At 38.9% G+C, this 17,090-nt stretch overlaps 1 protein-coding gene across 1 annotated transcript in view; it reads left to right on the forward strand.

Moving 5' to 3' along the window:
• LOC119421106 (glutamate receptor ionotropic, NMDA 2B) overlaps nt 1-17,090 on the forward strand; it is an 89,738-nt gene that overhangs the window by 36,946 nt on the left and 35,702 nt on the right. Inside the window, exons 5-7 of the mRNA XM_037688502.1 lie at nt 1,845-1,959; nt 9,856-10,064; nt 13,231-13,409. Of these exons, the coding sequence (XP_037544430.1) occupies nt 1,845-1,959; nt 9,856-10,064; nt 13,231-13,409 (503 nt within the window). The remainder of the gene's footprint in view (nt 1-1,844; nt 1,960-9,855; nt 10,065-13,230; nt 13,410-17,090) is intronic.

Here is a 17,090-nt window from a genome sequence, read left to right on the forward strand (position 1 = left end):
ATAGATAGATAGATAGATAGATAGATAGATAGATAGATAGATAGATATCCATGGCAACAGTCACTAGGAAAAGAGGAGGAGTTAATGGTGAATAATGGAAATAGTTAAGAGAGTCTGTGTGTGAAGGAGTTCATTTGAACAGATATAAAATTGTTATTTTTTAAATACATTGATACATTCCCATGCTTGTTTGACCCTTAACTACTGCAAGAACATACTGTGTCTGCTGGGATGCTGTGTGGGCTCAGTGTTTATCTGAATGAAGATAAATGTGTTTTACACAGCTGGCAGAAGAAAATTAAGTTTTGTCTTCAACCCGCACAAAAACGCATTCACTAAATTTATAAAATGTTGCAGCTGTGCTGTACTTCTTCAGACCTTCCTGTAAACTGTGTATTTGTTTGTTGAATGCACTTTTGGTACATGTTAAAACTGACTTTTACTTTAGTATCAACAGAAATTTTGATCAATTTAAACTTTATTTTAGGTATTTCTGTACAGATTAGACAAAAATTGCTTCTTTACACAGTTTTTAGCCATTAGATATGTAACGATAGTGGCTTGCTTCATAAATATATCATTTACTATATTGCTTTCCACTGAAAGACATAAAATGGGCAATAATGTTTTTTTGCCCATGAGTGTGTGTGTGCATGGTTGTTTGTCTGTTAGCAAAATATTTCATGATCAACTGGGCAAATTTTATGAAAATTGTATCCATTGAATGTACATATAAAAAATGAATAACTTTTGGAGTCAACTCATTTTAAGAGGACTGCCACAGCCAGCTGACTGCAAAAACAACAACAACAAAAATGGCTTTAACTAGTCAGTTTTACAGATGTTGGGGTGGTAGTAGCTGAAACCGATCCACAACACCTATCCTGAGAGCTTACAATTTGTACAAGATCTTTGTTCAAAATGTTTCCAATAAGTTCCAGTAAGTTTCTAGTAAGTTGTTGGAATTAAAATAACCTCTTTTTATCTTACTTACTCAAAGAAGCCACACTCAATGACAGGAGATTTTTAATTGGTTTTACTTGAAAGGACAGATTTTCACAACCTGTTACACAGATTCAAGTTCAACCTCAAGAATCTTTATTATCCCCCATTGGCAATTTGTTTCACAGTCAGTAGGCACACAAAACATCCATACTGGACAAGACACTGAGACAAGGCTCCTCCAAGGTCGTCCCCAACATGCTGGTGAGTCCCAAAGCCACAGGTGGCCTGCGATTCTCACAAATCGCTTCTGTCTTACAGTTTATCTCGTAAATCAACTGATTTTGAGTACTCAAAGCACGAGCCAAACCGTCACACAGACTTGGCAGTTTTGCCATTGCCGAAACTGCCACCACCGTCTTCCTTAATAGCTTATAACATAGGTCTCTACCAATGCCAGAGAGCAGAAACCCTGCTATCATAAATCCAGTTATATATGTCTTTGGCGTCCTCTTGAGACAGAACGGAAGGACACATCAGCTCCCAAATCCATGATGTATCCTGCTGCGTGAGTCTCCGCGGGGCATGAGGGCTCTCCAGGACCCTGTCGCTTTCTTGAAAAGATTTTGTCCATTGCGTTGAAAGTCCAGCTGACCAGATCCATGACAGTAGTTTTAGTTTTGGAAGAAGTGTATCAGGAGCTCCGATAAACAGACAGAGAGCAAAAAAGCAGGAAGAGAACCGGAGAGGGAGAGGATGTGTCCGCCTTGCACGAGTGCAGATCATGTTTCTGGGTTTGAAATAATTATGTTGCCCAAAACGGAATAAATTGACAAAGTCATTTATCACAAATGGTGAAAAAACAAGTTGTCATATTGTCTCTTTATTGTTTTTGTCTGCAGGTACCTGATGAATGTAACGTTTGAGGGACGTAATCTGTCGTTCAGCGAGGATGGCTACCAGATGCACCCCAAACTTGTTATCATTCTGCTCAACAAGGACAGGCAGTGGGACAGGGTAAGACACGAGGAGACTGTGTGATGTGTGTTCGATTGTGTCAGGTTTCTTGTGGTGCAAAAAGAAACGCAAGATAATTCGACCTGAACGTTTTATCTGTTACGTCACAAAGATCATCGTTCTTCAACATTAATAGTTAAAAAAAGGAGGTAAATTATCAGAATATGAGCCGTGTCAGTTATTTTCAATGAGAGACCATTTCATGTTTCTTATCATGATTTTCACTCTTTTTAAACTTTAAGCATTCTAAATGCTCCGTTGATTAGAAACTATCAGCTCAGTCAAGGTGCCTTTGAGTGACATAATAAACAAAATCACTTAGTTTTGCTTTAAAATTCTCCTGGTCTAAGGCCGGCTTTAATTTAAACTCTTGTAAAACAGTTTCAATATATCTGTTATGTATTACATAGTCCTTCACTTTTCATGTACAACACTAAAAACAGTTACTTTTTTGTTGTTGTAACTATTGTGAAAGAATTTTAAGACAAGAATAAACATGAACCATATTAGAAAAAAGGATCAGTAATGCTATATTCAGTTTATTTTAGTATTAACCAATTTAACCTTTGAGTTTTTTTCCCCATAATAGCACAAAAATACAAAATAATAACCAAAACATTTATATATGACTATTTAGTATTTGTGCAATACCGTATGTACAATCTATCTTGTATGCTATTTTTGGTTTAATAGCTCAAATGACGGATACTTTACAATTGTTTATGTATTTTCTGCTTTTATAACCCGTGCTTTATTCTTACCAGATGGAAATCTGTACCTTTGCTGCTAAATTTCAAGGAAATCAGGACCTTTTTGTTGTTGTTTGCAGTGTTCAGATGCATTTCATTGATTTATTTTAACAAAATGCACCGTTACTGTTGCCTGACAGATGATAGATGCTTTTGAACCACAGGGAACCACTTCAGGATCCTTAAAATTATTTGAGGGAGTCCAGCTTTTCTTTGTGCATTTGCTTTGGTCCTAATGTGGTCGTTTGGATCCTTGTAACTGTGTTAATATGGGTTTATTTTATTTTTTTGTTTCTGCTTCAAGGAGGCACTTTCTTGACTTTTTAGGATCTCGCAAGTAACAAAAATTTATTGAATCTTTCTTAAATGTAGGTTCCAAGGCCAAGCGCAGTAAAAGCTCTTCCAGCACCCACACTACAACTGCATTAAGGTTGCTGATGTAGAAGCTACTTAACATTTGCTTTTGCATGCTGTGAAATGTTATGTTCTGAGAATCTGTGCAGCACACAGTGGACTGATCTGTTGTTTGAGCCTCGGCTCCTGGAACGTCTTCTTCTAAATGTTTGCAGTGCTCTTTCAGACACTGCTTTTAATAAATAAACTGAAGGCCTCAACTATCCTGCCTTTGCTCTCCTGATCTCCATGCAAGTTCATTTAAAAAATATATAAGTTTGTTTATGTTTCTTTTATACTGACATTTGCCTGGAGCACATGCAGGCACGTGAGCCACCATGGTCATTTTGTGATGAGAAAAATAAAATAAAATAAAACTAAATCTGGCCTAAAAATCTAACTTTAAGTAGTAAATGCATTTAGCCTTGATTGGATAAAAGATCAAACTAATTTTAGGCTCTGATCTTCCATGGATCAAACTCAGGGTTTCTGTTTAAGACCTGCCCTGTATCCACTGCATACACTTTACAGGTACCATTCAATACTCTGGCACTGATACGTTAAAAAATACTTTGTACAGTATGTCTTCGGTGTAGACACAATCAATAACTAGGGAAATTGTATTTCATGGAAAAATGCAGTGTGAATGCTTAATGCTGGAAAACAGCTAAATTAGCTAAAAACATGCTGAAATGTAGCTGAAATTGAAGAACAAGCCTAAATTAGCAGAAGACAGCAGAAATAACACACATTTTGTTGAATTGGGTTTAAATAAGCAGAAATTAGCACAAACTTTAGGAAATTATCTAAAAATGCTGAAATTAGCAACAACAACAAAAAAAAGCTGAAAAGTAGCTGAAAATGCAGAAAGAAGATAAACTACCAAAGGGAAGTGAACAGAGGTGAAATGAGCTGAAAAAATGTAGAATTAGCTGACAAAGCTAAATTTAGCATAAAAACAGCTAAATAGAAGTTGAAAAATAAAAAAAAAGCTGAAACTAGCAGAAAGAAGCTGAAAGAAGCATATAACAAGGTGAAATTAGTAAAAATAAGTTAATTAGGCTGAAAGTAGCAGAAATTACCATGAAAAACTTGAATTTATCTGAAAAAGCTGAAATTAGCTAAAAAGTAACTGAAAAGGTAGAACAAGCTTAAATAAGCAGAAGAAAGCAGAAATACCACATTTTTGCCCATTTAGGCTGAAAGAAGGAGAAATGAACACAAAAAAGTGGAAATTATCTGAAAAGTGCTGATATTAGCAAAAAACGTCAGGAAAGTAGCTAAAAAAGCACAAACAAGCTTAAATTACCAGAAGGAAGCAGAGAGAGCATGTTTTTTTTGCTGAATTAGGCTGAAAAAAGGTGACATGAATGCACAAACTGTGGAATTAGCTGAAAAAGCTTAAATTAGCATAAAACAGCTATTTAGTAGCTGAAAAAGCTGAAATTAGCAGAAATAAGCTTAAAGGAGCATAACAAACTGAAATAAGCAGAAAGAAGTTAGAAGAAGTACAAAAAATGTTCTTGTTGGCAGAAAGAATCTGAAAGGATCACAAAACAGCTAAAAAAAACAGCTGAAATTAGCTGAAAGTAGCAGAAAGAAACGTTTAAATTTGCACAAAGAAGCTGAAACAAGCTGAACCAGAACAAAATGTGAAAGGAGCAGTAAAAGGTTTTAAACAGATCTAAAGATTTGAAGGATATAAAATGAGCTCAATTCATTTTCTATGAGAAAAAAAATGGCAGAAAAGGCTAAATATTTCAAAAAGCTAAAGTTGCACCAATACCAAAAGTCATAGCAGCAAAGAGCTGAATGTTTTGATTTGTGATTTGTTGAAATAGCTTGAAAACTGTGGGACAAGATTTGCGCTGAAAAACGTACGTAAGAAAAATGGATCAAAATAGAGTGAATGCTTCATAAACATTCATACTAATAGAATGTTATATTTCTGCATTTGCTCCTATATTTTATAACATAATCAGGTGCCCACACAGCTTAGCACCTACTGGAATTTTATATCCTTACAACAGCTCACAAGCTTGGGAGTTCAGCTGTAAAAGGTTAATAAAACAGGGGCTGCTGGTTGTAGGTGGTCACCAGCATGTCTGTAAGTTGATTTTCCTCACTGCTCTGTGTATGAGCGTTCTGATTGGCTCAGGCAAAGACACTGCTCCAAACCCTTCCTGAGCTGCTTTACAGCTGACTTCTGCTACTGGTTTTTTGTGGGAACTTCATCTTTCACATGCCAGATGGGATGATTTCATGGGTCAATTACATCCAGGTGTCCACCAGTTGATCATCACTGCTGTGCACATTATCAGGTTGCTCTACTCAGGTTTCAAGGGTCACTGCCACAGTCATCATATTCAGAGATTCCTGACTGGCTCATGATCTTTCTGCCCAAACCCCAGAACCAGTCCTGTCTGCTCCACATTAATCTCTTCATGCCAACACAGAGCCTAAGTTGCACGGCATTTGTTTCCATTTGGGGGTTTGAGCCTTCTGGCTTGCTGTAGTAATTCTACTTGAAGTTTGCATAATCTCCCTGTGCCTGCGTGGGGGATCTCCTTAGACTCCATTTTCCTCCCACGGTACACAGACGTGCAGGTTAGGTTTAATTGCTGACTTCAGAAGTTCTGTAGGTGTGAATAGGTATGCAAATAATTGCCTGTCTCCTCAAGTCAACCCAGTGATTGACTGACAGTCTGTCTAGAGTGCCGCCCGCTTTTTGAGCTATTATCAGTGTGGCTCCTGCCCCCACATAAGCAGGTACAGGTGCAGGAACACAGGACTAAACTGAGATTAGAAGTTTGTTGCGCATGGGATTAGAACATGAGATCAAAGTTCATGCTCAATCATCCAGGTACAAAATCCAATAATGGTCAATCAGGTCATCTGGACAGTTTCTTTTTTGTGAAAAGACGTTTCACCCTCTATCCGGAGGGCTTCATCAGCCTGAGGAGTTCCAAGTAAACTGTTTATTTGAGACTCCTCAGACTGATGAAGCCCTCCGGATAAAGGGCGAAATATCTTTCTACAAAAAAGAAACGGTCCAGATGACCTGATTGACCATTATTGGATTTTGTACCTGGATGATTGAGCATGAACTTTGATGTTTGAACCACTTTATCTGTGGCTGCCTTCCTGGGAGGAGTCAACAGGGGACAGGACAGCCCCCAGAAACCATCTTATCACAATCTAACTGGTTGGTCCACTAAAGGAGTGTACTGCTTAGTGGGGAAAACAGTTTACTTGGGACTCCTCAGACTGATGAAGCCCTCCGGATAGAGGGCGAAACAACTTTCCACAAAAATAAACTGTCCAGATGACCTGATTGACCATTATTGGGTTTAAAACATGAGGTTTTAAAGCTGTAAGGGCTAAAATTGTGTCTATTTGAGGGGGGGATAATATTAGCTGGCAACAATATGTGGCTATAAATTATTACGTATTACGTCACCCCCGATCAGCTGGGCACCCTCCACTCTCCTCATCACCCCCTGCTGAGTTGTTTATTTCATCATTTCAGATATTGCTTGATTCTGCAAAACAGGGCATGCCCCGTTGTGCCAAGAACATTTCAAAGTGTAATACAATAAAATCAGTTACTTCCAAGAAGTAAACAGTGATGCCAGGCGTCGTTATGATGCCAAACTCTTGCATCAGTGACCCTTGTTTAATTTCTGTTGCTAAGTAAAAACCTGCTATAGTCTGTGGCCTCACAAAGTTTCTCCTCACAGCTACAATCCACTTATTTATTTATACAAGATTCTTTTGAACACTTCTGGAAATCTTTTTTAATGGAATGATTAAACCATCCAACAACAGTGGTTCTCCAAGTCCAAACTCTGATCTGGATGGGGACTGAATTGCAACTTAAAGTGAAAGTGATGAGTTGTGTAAGAACCTGCCTTTGGAGACTCCAATAACTGTAATAGAGCATAATGATGCAACAAGACTTTAAATTAAAACCAAACAAGGCTACTGGCCCTGATGGCCTTAAAGCCCGTCTGTTCAAAGACTGTGCTACCCAATTGAAAGGTGTCTTTACACAGCTATTCCAGTATATTATCAATTTGAGAACGGTGCCAAATGCATGGAAATTTTCAATAATAAGGCCAGTGCCAAAGAAACAGAGTGCAACTGCACTTAATGATTTTAGACCTATTGCCATAACTTCCATATTATGTAAGACTGTGGAGCGGGTTCTTGTCGGTCATCTGGACAATTTTGGGGCCACTGCTTTAGTCCCACTCCAATTTGAAGCAACAGAGGCACTGATGATGCTGTGTTGACTCTGTTGAATACAGTTACAAACACTTATGAGCCCCAAAAGTTTTGTAAGAATATTGTTTGCAGGTTTTAGTTCTGCTTTTAACTCAATGAAAACTCATATTATTTTAAAGAGGCTCATTGATCTTAATGTCAACTCAAGCCTGGGTCTCTGGATCAGGGATTTCCTATCGTGTCGTCCACAGACGATCTGTGGTGGTCGTAACACTTCTTATGTGCACACGGTGAGCACTGGTTGCCCTCAACGTTGTCCTCTCTCTTCTGTGTTATTCTCTTTTTACAAATGAGTTTGTGATTAATGATCAGAGCTGTATTCTATTCAAATATGCCGATGACATGGCTCTGGCTGGATTACTAACTGAAAACAATCCCACAGGTGAAGCTTCTTATTTAGCTTTTATTTGTTAAGGCTTGTAAAGTAAGTAAATCTTGTTTAAGTGAAAGTTTTTTTTAATGTAAATTTATAGTGCACAATAAGCTTTTCTGTCAAAAATGATACAAACAGGACCATTTCCTTTGGTTGTGAGTTGAAAGCAAATTTAACAAAAGGGATTTGCTTCTCATTAGAAAAGTCCTGTCTATCAACTTGACTAATTTCAGACCTGTGACCTGTGACCTGTGACCTGTGACCTCGATATGGTGACGTCAGTCTTGTTTTATCATTGACATTGTTGCTGCTGATCCTCTACACGCCTGAATAAACATTATGCATTTACATGTCTTGTATTTTTCATTGTTAACCTTTGAAAATATATTTTCTGTTAAAAAGTTATTGATCAAAAAGTGTCTGAGTATGAGAAAGAAAGAAGATGGACTTGTGCAAATGGCAAGAACCTGAAATGGACCTGTCTTACCCCCAACATGCACACACGGCTGCTCCACCTCTGTCTGTGTCCTGCCATCTCCCCCCGTCCTTTATTCTCAGTATTCCCCTCTTTCCTCTCCCTGTCTAATCTATATTCTGTCCTCTGATCGGAGAACAAGGTGAGTCGCTTGTCTCCAGTCTCCCTCCTTTTCTTCCTATCTGTGGCCTGCACCACCCCTTCCCTCACCTCCACTTTAACCTCCCGCTTTCTCTCTCACTCGTCGTGTTTAATTTGATTTCAAGCCAAACATCTTTTCTTGGTTTCTAATGACTCCCAGCTCCTTCAACTATCCTTCTCCCCTCTGCACTTCAGAAGTAAAGACTCTGGTAATGGTCAGTTCTCTTTGTTGCCCCTCCACATCCAAACACAAAGTTTTCTCTATCTCTGTTTTTTGTGACTTTCCCTCTTTCACCCAATTTTTGTTCTGCCGAGGGAGAAAGAGATAAAAAAAACTGCATTGTGCTCCGGGGATACACAGCCTCGGCTTATCCATTCCAAGCCGTGCTGCCAACTTTGTGCTCCCTGGAGCGCAACGTGTTTGAACACATTTGCATATTTAATAAGTGCAAACTGGACTTTACATCCTCAAAATGCACAGCTCCCTGTCCCGCCGGGCCTCTTGTACTGTGTTCAATTGTCACTTCTAACCATGTCTTGATGAAAGTGACTGAAACATCCAGGTGGGGTTCCAGAGAGAGATCAGGGTGAAAACTTACTAATTGGTGATGCTTGTTCAGTCGAGTAGAGCCACGGGGGTTAGAGGGTCCTCTACACATCCAGCTGGACCATCTTCTTCAGAAGAACCAGAGTTTTGCATTTGAATGAGCTCGATTTCTGCTTTTCTGTCTCCTTCCTTTTATTTAGTTCCACTTTCTTGCTGCTAATGAATCAGTTTTCATATCTTATTTTTTAGTTGATTTCTCGATTCACTTTTCTGTGCCTCTTTGTCTACCTTCTCGTGGCTTCCCTCCTCCTCGTGATCTAAATTCTGCTCTACCCTCTGTATCAGCGCCGTCCTTCATGATAACCTTGTTCTCATTTTTCCTGCTTTGGGTCCCAGTCCTCGTCTCCCCTCTCCGTTCCTTCTCCAAACATAAACCATCACTAGTTGCTTCTCTTCTCCTTTCATGACGTTTCCATCAAAATAAATGATTATTGCCACATTGAAAGTAAATTGACATGTAGCGCAGCAGCAATTATATGTAAAAAACTGCACGTAATGAAGCTTTTAAAATAGTGTGATTCACTAAAAGACAAAGTTCTTTATTCGTGTTTGATGATGCACTTCAGAACTGTTGCAGCAGCTGAGCAGCAGTTCTTTCCTTTAATGGACTGAAGTTGTTGTTGTGTGAAATATAATCTGCTTTCATTTTTCACTTTGATTCCATCTAGGTGATGCATTTTATTTCCCTATATTATAGTGCTTGCAGGCTCAGTCACTGAAATATCTAAATAAAGACAATTATTCGTAGTAACTGCAATGAAACGGGGGAAAATAAATACAAAACGAGTGGATTCAATAAAATATTGGGTTTGTTCTTTTAGTTTGAAGGTGATCTATCGTTATTTTTATTTTTTTTTGCACGTCTCTGCAGGTGGGTAAGTGGGAGAATGGTTCCTTGTCCATGAAATACCATGTGTGGCCTCGCCATGAGCTGTATGGGGGGGCAGCAAGCAAGGAAGATGACCACCTGTCCATCGTGACATTGGAGGAGGCTCCGTTCGTCATCGTGGAAGACGTGGATCCGCTCAGCGGCACCTGCATGAGGAACACTGTACCCTGTCGGAAACAAATCAAATCAGTGTGAGCCTCTAATTTCAGACTAAGCCAAAAATATTCCTACATTACAGCTTGACATGAAACAACAAAACATAACATGCAGTTCATGGTAACACTTTACAATAAGGTACACAAATTTTGATTAACTACTATGGAACGCCTCAGGAACAAATCAGGAGCTAATGGGAAGTTAACCAGTACTTAGTTACTGGGGAACACATAGCCAAGCCTTATTAAGGGACTACTGGTTTGTTACCACAGAAACAGAGGAGAAATTCTCCATGTGGGTTCTGAACAAACCCTGCACCAGTGAAGTCACAGCTCAGACATAGTTAAGATGACAGCAGTACAAGATTATGAAATCAGTTCTTACCACTGATTAGTGGTAAGAAGCCAATAAAATCAGTAATCACTAGGAAACAGGTTTTAAACAATAATGAGCTGTGACCTCACTGTTGCAGGGTTTGTTCAGAACCCACATGGAGAATTTATCCTATGTTTCTGTGGTAACAAACCAGTAGACCCCAATAAGATTTGGCTGTGTGTTCCCCAGTAAGTACTGGTTAACATTTGGTTAACTCCTGATTCGTTCCTTTTTGGTTTCTTTGGTAATTACTGATTAGTTATTGATTAGTTCCTCTTCATTTACAAGATAACTAACCAATAGTCCCCTAATAAGGCTTGGCTGTGTGTTCCCCAGTAAGTACTGGTTAACCACCCATTAGCTTCTGATTCGTTTCTTTTTGGTTTCCATGGTAACTACCCATTAGTTCCTGATTAGTTCCTCTTTGTTTCCCAGATACGGTGGCGCAACTGGTAGAGCTGCTGCCTCTCAGCAAGCAGGTCCCTGGTTCAAACCCCGGTCTGAGGGCCTTTCTGGGTGGAGTTTGCATGTTCTCTCTGTGCATGCATGGGTTTTCTCCGGGTACTCCGGTTTCCTCCCACAGACCAAAAACATGCATGTTAGGCTGATTGGTAACTCTAAAAAATTGTCCCTTGGTGTGAATGAGAGAGTGAATGGTTGTTTGTCTCTATGTGTCTCTGTGATGGACTTGCGACCCGTCCAGGGTGTCCCCCGCCTCTCGCACAGTGATTGCTGGACATGGGCACTGGCGACCCCCGTGACCCAAAATGGAAGAAGCGGGTAAAAGATAATGGATGGATGGATGTTTCCCAGATAAGTAACCAGTAGTCTCCTAATAAGGCTTGGCTGTGTGTTCCCCAGTAAGTACTGGTTAACTACCCGTTAGCTCCTGATCTGTTCCTGATTCGTTCCCGAGGCGTTCCCTAGTTGTTAGTGAAATTTTGTGCACCTTATTATAAAATGTTACCAAGTTCATATAAAACAGAAATATTCCAGCAACTGGTGCACCACAAATAAAGATGTATATTAGCCATGTCGTAAAAATACAGTAAGCTTTAATTACTGTTTTTAGTTTAAATTGTATTTAAATTGGTCATTTTTGAAATGATGGTTGTTTTCAGATGTATGACTGAAATTACAAACATATATGGTCAATATTTATATTATAAAAGCTACATAAAATAGTTGTTAAATATTAATGTTATAACAAATATCTAATTAAAACTGCATATTAATCAACATTTAGTGCAACAAAATAGAATTTTGCCAGTAAAAAAATTACGATTTATTCACCTGTCCATGTTTTATCCTCACTTGATTATGTTCAGCATCTCAGAAAGCTGGTCCCAAACTTTAGGGGTCAAAGGTCATGAAGTGGTGTACACCCTGGACAGGTCACCAGTGCATTGCGAGGCCAGCTCAGAAACACAAGATGGACAATTGTGCATGTAATTTGGATTATTCAGTTGTCCTAGAATCCATGTTTTTGGACTGGGGGAGGAAACTGGAGTATCAGAAGAAAACCCACACGTGCATGAGGAGAACATGTAATCGTAACATAGAGAAACCCCGGATAGGATTTCAAACCAGGATCTTCTTGCTGTGGAGCAACTGCATAAAGATGTCAATTAGAAATGGAGGAAAAATTAAAGCAAAAATATTTGTATGATAACAATCAAATCAATATAAAAGCATAAATAATTCCTTTTAATTTAACATAACTTTAAATTTATACATTAAAAACAATTAATTTACTATTAAATTATTAATAAATGTTAGGGAAAATACAGATGCATCTAAAAAAATTAGAATATTGTCAAAAAGTTCTAATTTGTTAATTACTTCCTAAAGTGAAACTCATATATTACATAGAGAAGTAAAAATTACATAAAGAAAAAGAAAAATCATTGTAATGCCACTTTAATGGGTGATTTGTGACTTATCTGTGCTGCTTATCCATGCTGCTGATCTCATGCTGCTGATTATCTTATGCTGCTGTATTCATTCATACCGATATGCTCACCACAGACTCATGTTCAGGCTGCTGTTTAATATACCGTATTATTTTACATTATTAGTGACTAAGCGAATATCTTAGATCTTTTCGCATACCGTTTAGCGTAGTTTAGTGTATATCTTAGTGTATATCTTAGATCCTTATTTACTGTTTCTTTTTAAACTTTATATTTTGCTATTTTTTGGTGTAACTGGGACCATGTGTACATGTACCACATGAGATGGTAATGTCAATAAAGTCAGAGGATCTGACTTAACTTTTTTAGATTTTTCTACCTGGATTATTGAGCATGCATCAGGAGACAATAAAGTTTACTTGAACTTGAACTTGCACATAGATTAATTACACATAGAGTGAAATACAGTATTTCAAGCCTTTATTTCTTGTAATTTTGACAATTATGGCTTACAGATAATAAAAAATCTAAATTAGTGATCAAAATTACAAGCAATAAAGGCTTGAAATATTTCACTCTGTGTAATGAAGCTGTATAATATGAGAATTTCACTTTCTTTAATGACTGAGAAGAAAAACTGAACTTTTTCCACTATATTCTAATTTTTTGTGACACATCTGTATGTTAGTCTTATGTTGGATTTCAAAATGCAGGAAAAATCTGTAAGGAAAAATCAGAAGATTTATATAATTACATTTTTTACAGTGTACATGTTTGTCCAGAAGTAAACAGATCTACCAAAGAAAATGTCTAAAGCACAAATGGAAAGAAAAACATGACATTCTTGATCGTAAACATCACTTCAGACACGTGTACATTCTGGTTTGAATATTCTTCTTCTGTCTTTGTGCAGCAATCAGACGAAGGAGTCGGGGATCTACATCAAGCGCTGCTGTAAGGGCTTCTGCATCGACATCTTGAAGAAGATCGCCAAGTCAGTCAAATTTACGTATGACCTTTATCTGGTCACTAATGGAAAGCATGGCAAGAAAATCAATGGAACCTGGAACGGCATGGTGGGAGAGGTGAGGAGTCTGTGTTTGCACTTCGTTTTCATATTTTTTATTCACCTCTCCGTGTCACTCATCAGTGTTTACCTCCCCTTGTTGTGCGCTGGCTTTTCAATGTTTAGTCGGCGCAAATTTGCCAGATTTCACAGGTCAACAAATAAAAAGCCTGTTTGTGTTTCCCGAAGTCAAGCAAGTGTAAATTATACGGCTGTCAGTATTATTATTTGTTGGCGGAGCTTGCAAATGAAGATTGCACCTAATTCACACTTTGTGACACCGTTATTTAAGCTACCGATGCTTAAAAGGTGCGTGCTGTTAAGAATCCGGGCAATCAGAGTGAACTTTGCAGGAAGACAGTGGAGTAGTTGGCCGTCTGACTAATTAGGAGGGAGAGAGAGGATGCGAAACGTTTGAGGTCAGAACAGGAAATGTTTCGTTGCAGGACACACTTTGGTACACACAGGTGTGTCTGTGTGTGCGTGGAAGTGAGTTCTGGTCTAATAGTTGCAGAAACAACAAAATAATTTGGTTTTGGACTTTTTGGGATTTTACCAACAAGGTACAACAATTAGGAGGTTTTAATTTAATGTAATATAACAAAGCTTTTTCATTATATTGCATTAAATTAAAACCTTTAATTTAAAAGGGGAGTGGTGGGGCAGAGGTTATACAAGGTGAGCCTATGATTGGAAGGCTTCCAGTTCAACTCCCCACACCGACAAGATCATCAAAATGTGGGTGAGATAGGTGAAGCATCCACACCTGCCTCCACCCTCATGTACCCCACTCTGGGACCTTGAGCAAGGTCCTTATAATCCCCACCATCTACTCCCCCAGGTGCCCTAGGTGGCAGCTCTCTGCTCCACACAGAGGCCTGTGGTAGCTCAGTGGTCTGTGGTTGTGTCAGGAAAAAAAAAAATCACCAAGTCTTCGTGCGAGATAGTTCGCTGTGGCGACCCCTGAAGAAGGGAGCAGCTGAAAGAAGATTTTTTTTAGCTTTTTCATTAACAGTCCTTATATGTACCGTAGGTATTAACTGTATTTTTGTATTTAAATTTTGAATAAAGGCAAAGGCCGCTTTGTCTCCCAGCAGAAATGGTTCAAGCTGCCTTAACAATGATTGACGTCAGAGTCAAGGCTGCGGTCAGTTCACGTTTCGACTTGCAGGAACCAGCTGTGCTCCTGTTGACTGAGCTTTGCGTTTTGTTAATGTGGGAAGAGGCAAACGGATCAATAAGTTCCCTAAAGGTCCCCAGTTAGGAACGTGCTGAGTGGCTCTTTGTGTGAACGCTTCCACCTATAACCTTCAGAAGTCACAGCCAAGATCATGTGTCCACTTTTACGTTCTCGATGAAACTTTTGCTGCTCAGTTTAAATCAAACTGCCCCATTTCGTGTCTTACATAAAGCCATTACCATCGTCCTGCCGGCGTCTTTACAGAGTCTGGAGCTGTAAATGTGGCCACCTGTATTAAACTATCAGTCGGAGTGAGAGCGAGGTAATGCTTCTTGTCCCTCTTACCTCCACAGATGAATGGTCATTAAGAAGCAAAAAGGCTGCATTCATCTGTCTGCAAGTGTGTGTTTTCACACACGCACGTGCAGACAAAGGACATTTATGCATGAAATAGCACAGAAACCAGCTCCATGCGTGCACATTGACACACACTCATATACTTTGTACGATGAAGGCTCGTATTTTGTCTATTCAGCACTCTTTATGTCTCGAATACAGTTCATTAAAGTTTTGACGACATTGACAGATTATTTAGTCAGCCAATTTAATCAGGCTGAATTTTGCAATTGTTTTATTATCAGCATGACTCAAAGGAAGTTGGCCAGAATATTACACTAACTTTTACAAGAAAAACTCCTTGTTAGGAAAATTTGTGATTACTTAATTCACACATTTCAAAGTCCATCCATTCATTATCTTTTATCTTCTTCTTTTTTGGGTCATGAGGCTCACTAGTGTCCATGTCCAGCAATCACTGTGCAATAGGCGGGGGACACTGGACACGTCTCCAGTCCATCACAGGGACACATAGAGACAAACAACCATTCACTCTCTCATTCACACCTAGGGACAATTTAGAGTCACCAATCTGTCTAACATGCATGTTTTTGTTCTGTGGGAGGAAACCAGGGTACCCAGAGAAAACCCACACATGCACAGAGAGAACATGCAAACTCCACCCAGAAAGGCCCCCGGCTGGGATTTGAACCAGGGCGACCAGCTTGCTGAGAGCCAACATCTCTACCAACTGTGCCACCATGCTGCCACATTTCAAAGTCTTGTACCAGTATATTTATTTGGTTAAATGGGAAATTTTATTTTTCCAGAGAAAATATGGACAACTTTACGCTTGGAATGACATTTACACCAAGCCTTCAGTCAGCTGTAGCACAAGTAAGAATATGTGCTGACATGCATTGAGCGTATTGCTTACTTATTAAAAATTGTTGTATTGATTAGAAATAGCTTTATCAACTCCTCAGTTGCTTGTTAAATTTATGATGGGTTATAAAAGGTCCCAAACCCTTTGTCAACCGTTGACTCAATGCTCACAGAGATTCTTTTTAGGTTTTACCTTAACAAAATATGAAAAAGTAATAAAGGAAACTTCTAAATACTTTGAGAAGGTCTAATTTTGATCCAAACTCTGCTCCTTATGTGAGTGTTTGCCTTCAAGAGCTGCACGGGTTAGTTTGCTTTCATGCTTGCTAGGTGCCAAACGTGTTTCTACACGCATTGGTGGTCAAGAGCTCCCAATGATGACTGTCCCCTGTCCATTTGATAACATCAGTATTAGAGTTTGCATTGTGCAGAATTTTAAATCTGTCCAAAACTTTTGCTTGTTGTCTTTGTCATGCCCATTTACCTTCAAATCTGCCTTGTAAAATCAGACATTCCACCGACCCCTGTCAAACATCCTGGGTGGGTATGATAGTAAACTGTATCCAGGCAAAGTCGTGAGGTTGTGTGTGGAGATAGGATGTCCCACCTAACTTCTATAAAATGTACTTAGATAACCAAAACCCATTCTGCAACTGGTGAGTCTGACGGCACCATAAAACCTTGGGGGATCCTTTTTGTCCCCTGTTGCATAGCCAAGAGAAAAAAATTGAATTCTGTCATCCGTCTGTCAGTGAACTTGTAAGCTGGATAACTTGAAAAATAAATGAGTTACAGACTTCCATTTTAGTGTGTGGCTGCATAAAGGAATAAGAGAGGCCCCTGTAAAAAAAATGGGTGTCCATGTCAAAATTCAAGATGGCCACCTTCATTCTTATGTAAACTGGCCACCCTTAACATTTGAGAATTATGCTTTCTAATTTTGTAAACTGCTCAAATTTATAGTTCCCTCAAATGATCAGAAGGGGGGAGTGGGGAGAGGGGCAGTGAGATGGCTGAAGATTAAATTATGGTGGCCAAGGCCACCATTGACCACTACTTTGTTCCTTCCTCTTGCCAGGATCCATCACTATGCACCACCTCAGACAAGTAAAAAGAGGAAACTAAAACCTACCTCTGTTCTTATACCCAAGTAACTCATAGACACTTGGACAGTGGCGGCTGGGGGAGTTTTCTCCAAGGGGGGCTATAACTTCAAAATAGACACAAACATATACATATATGTATGTATATATATATATATATATATATATATATATATATATATAGATATTTATATATATATATA

The sequence above is a fragment of the Nematolebias whitei genome, chromosome 15 (assembly GCF_014905685.2).
Source record: "Nematolebias whitei isolate Nwh7 chromosome 15, NemWhi1, whole genome shotgun sequence".
Lineage (NCBI taxonomy): Eukaryota > Metazoa > Chordata > Actinopteri > Cyprinodontiformes > Rivulidae > Nematolebias > Nematolebias whitei.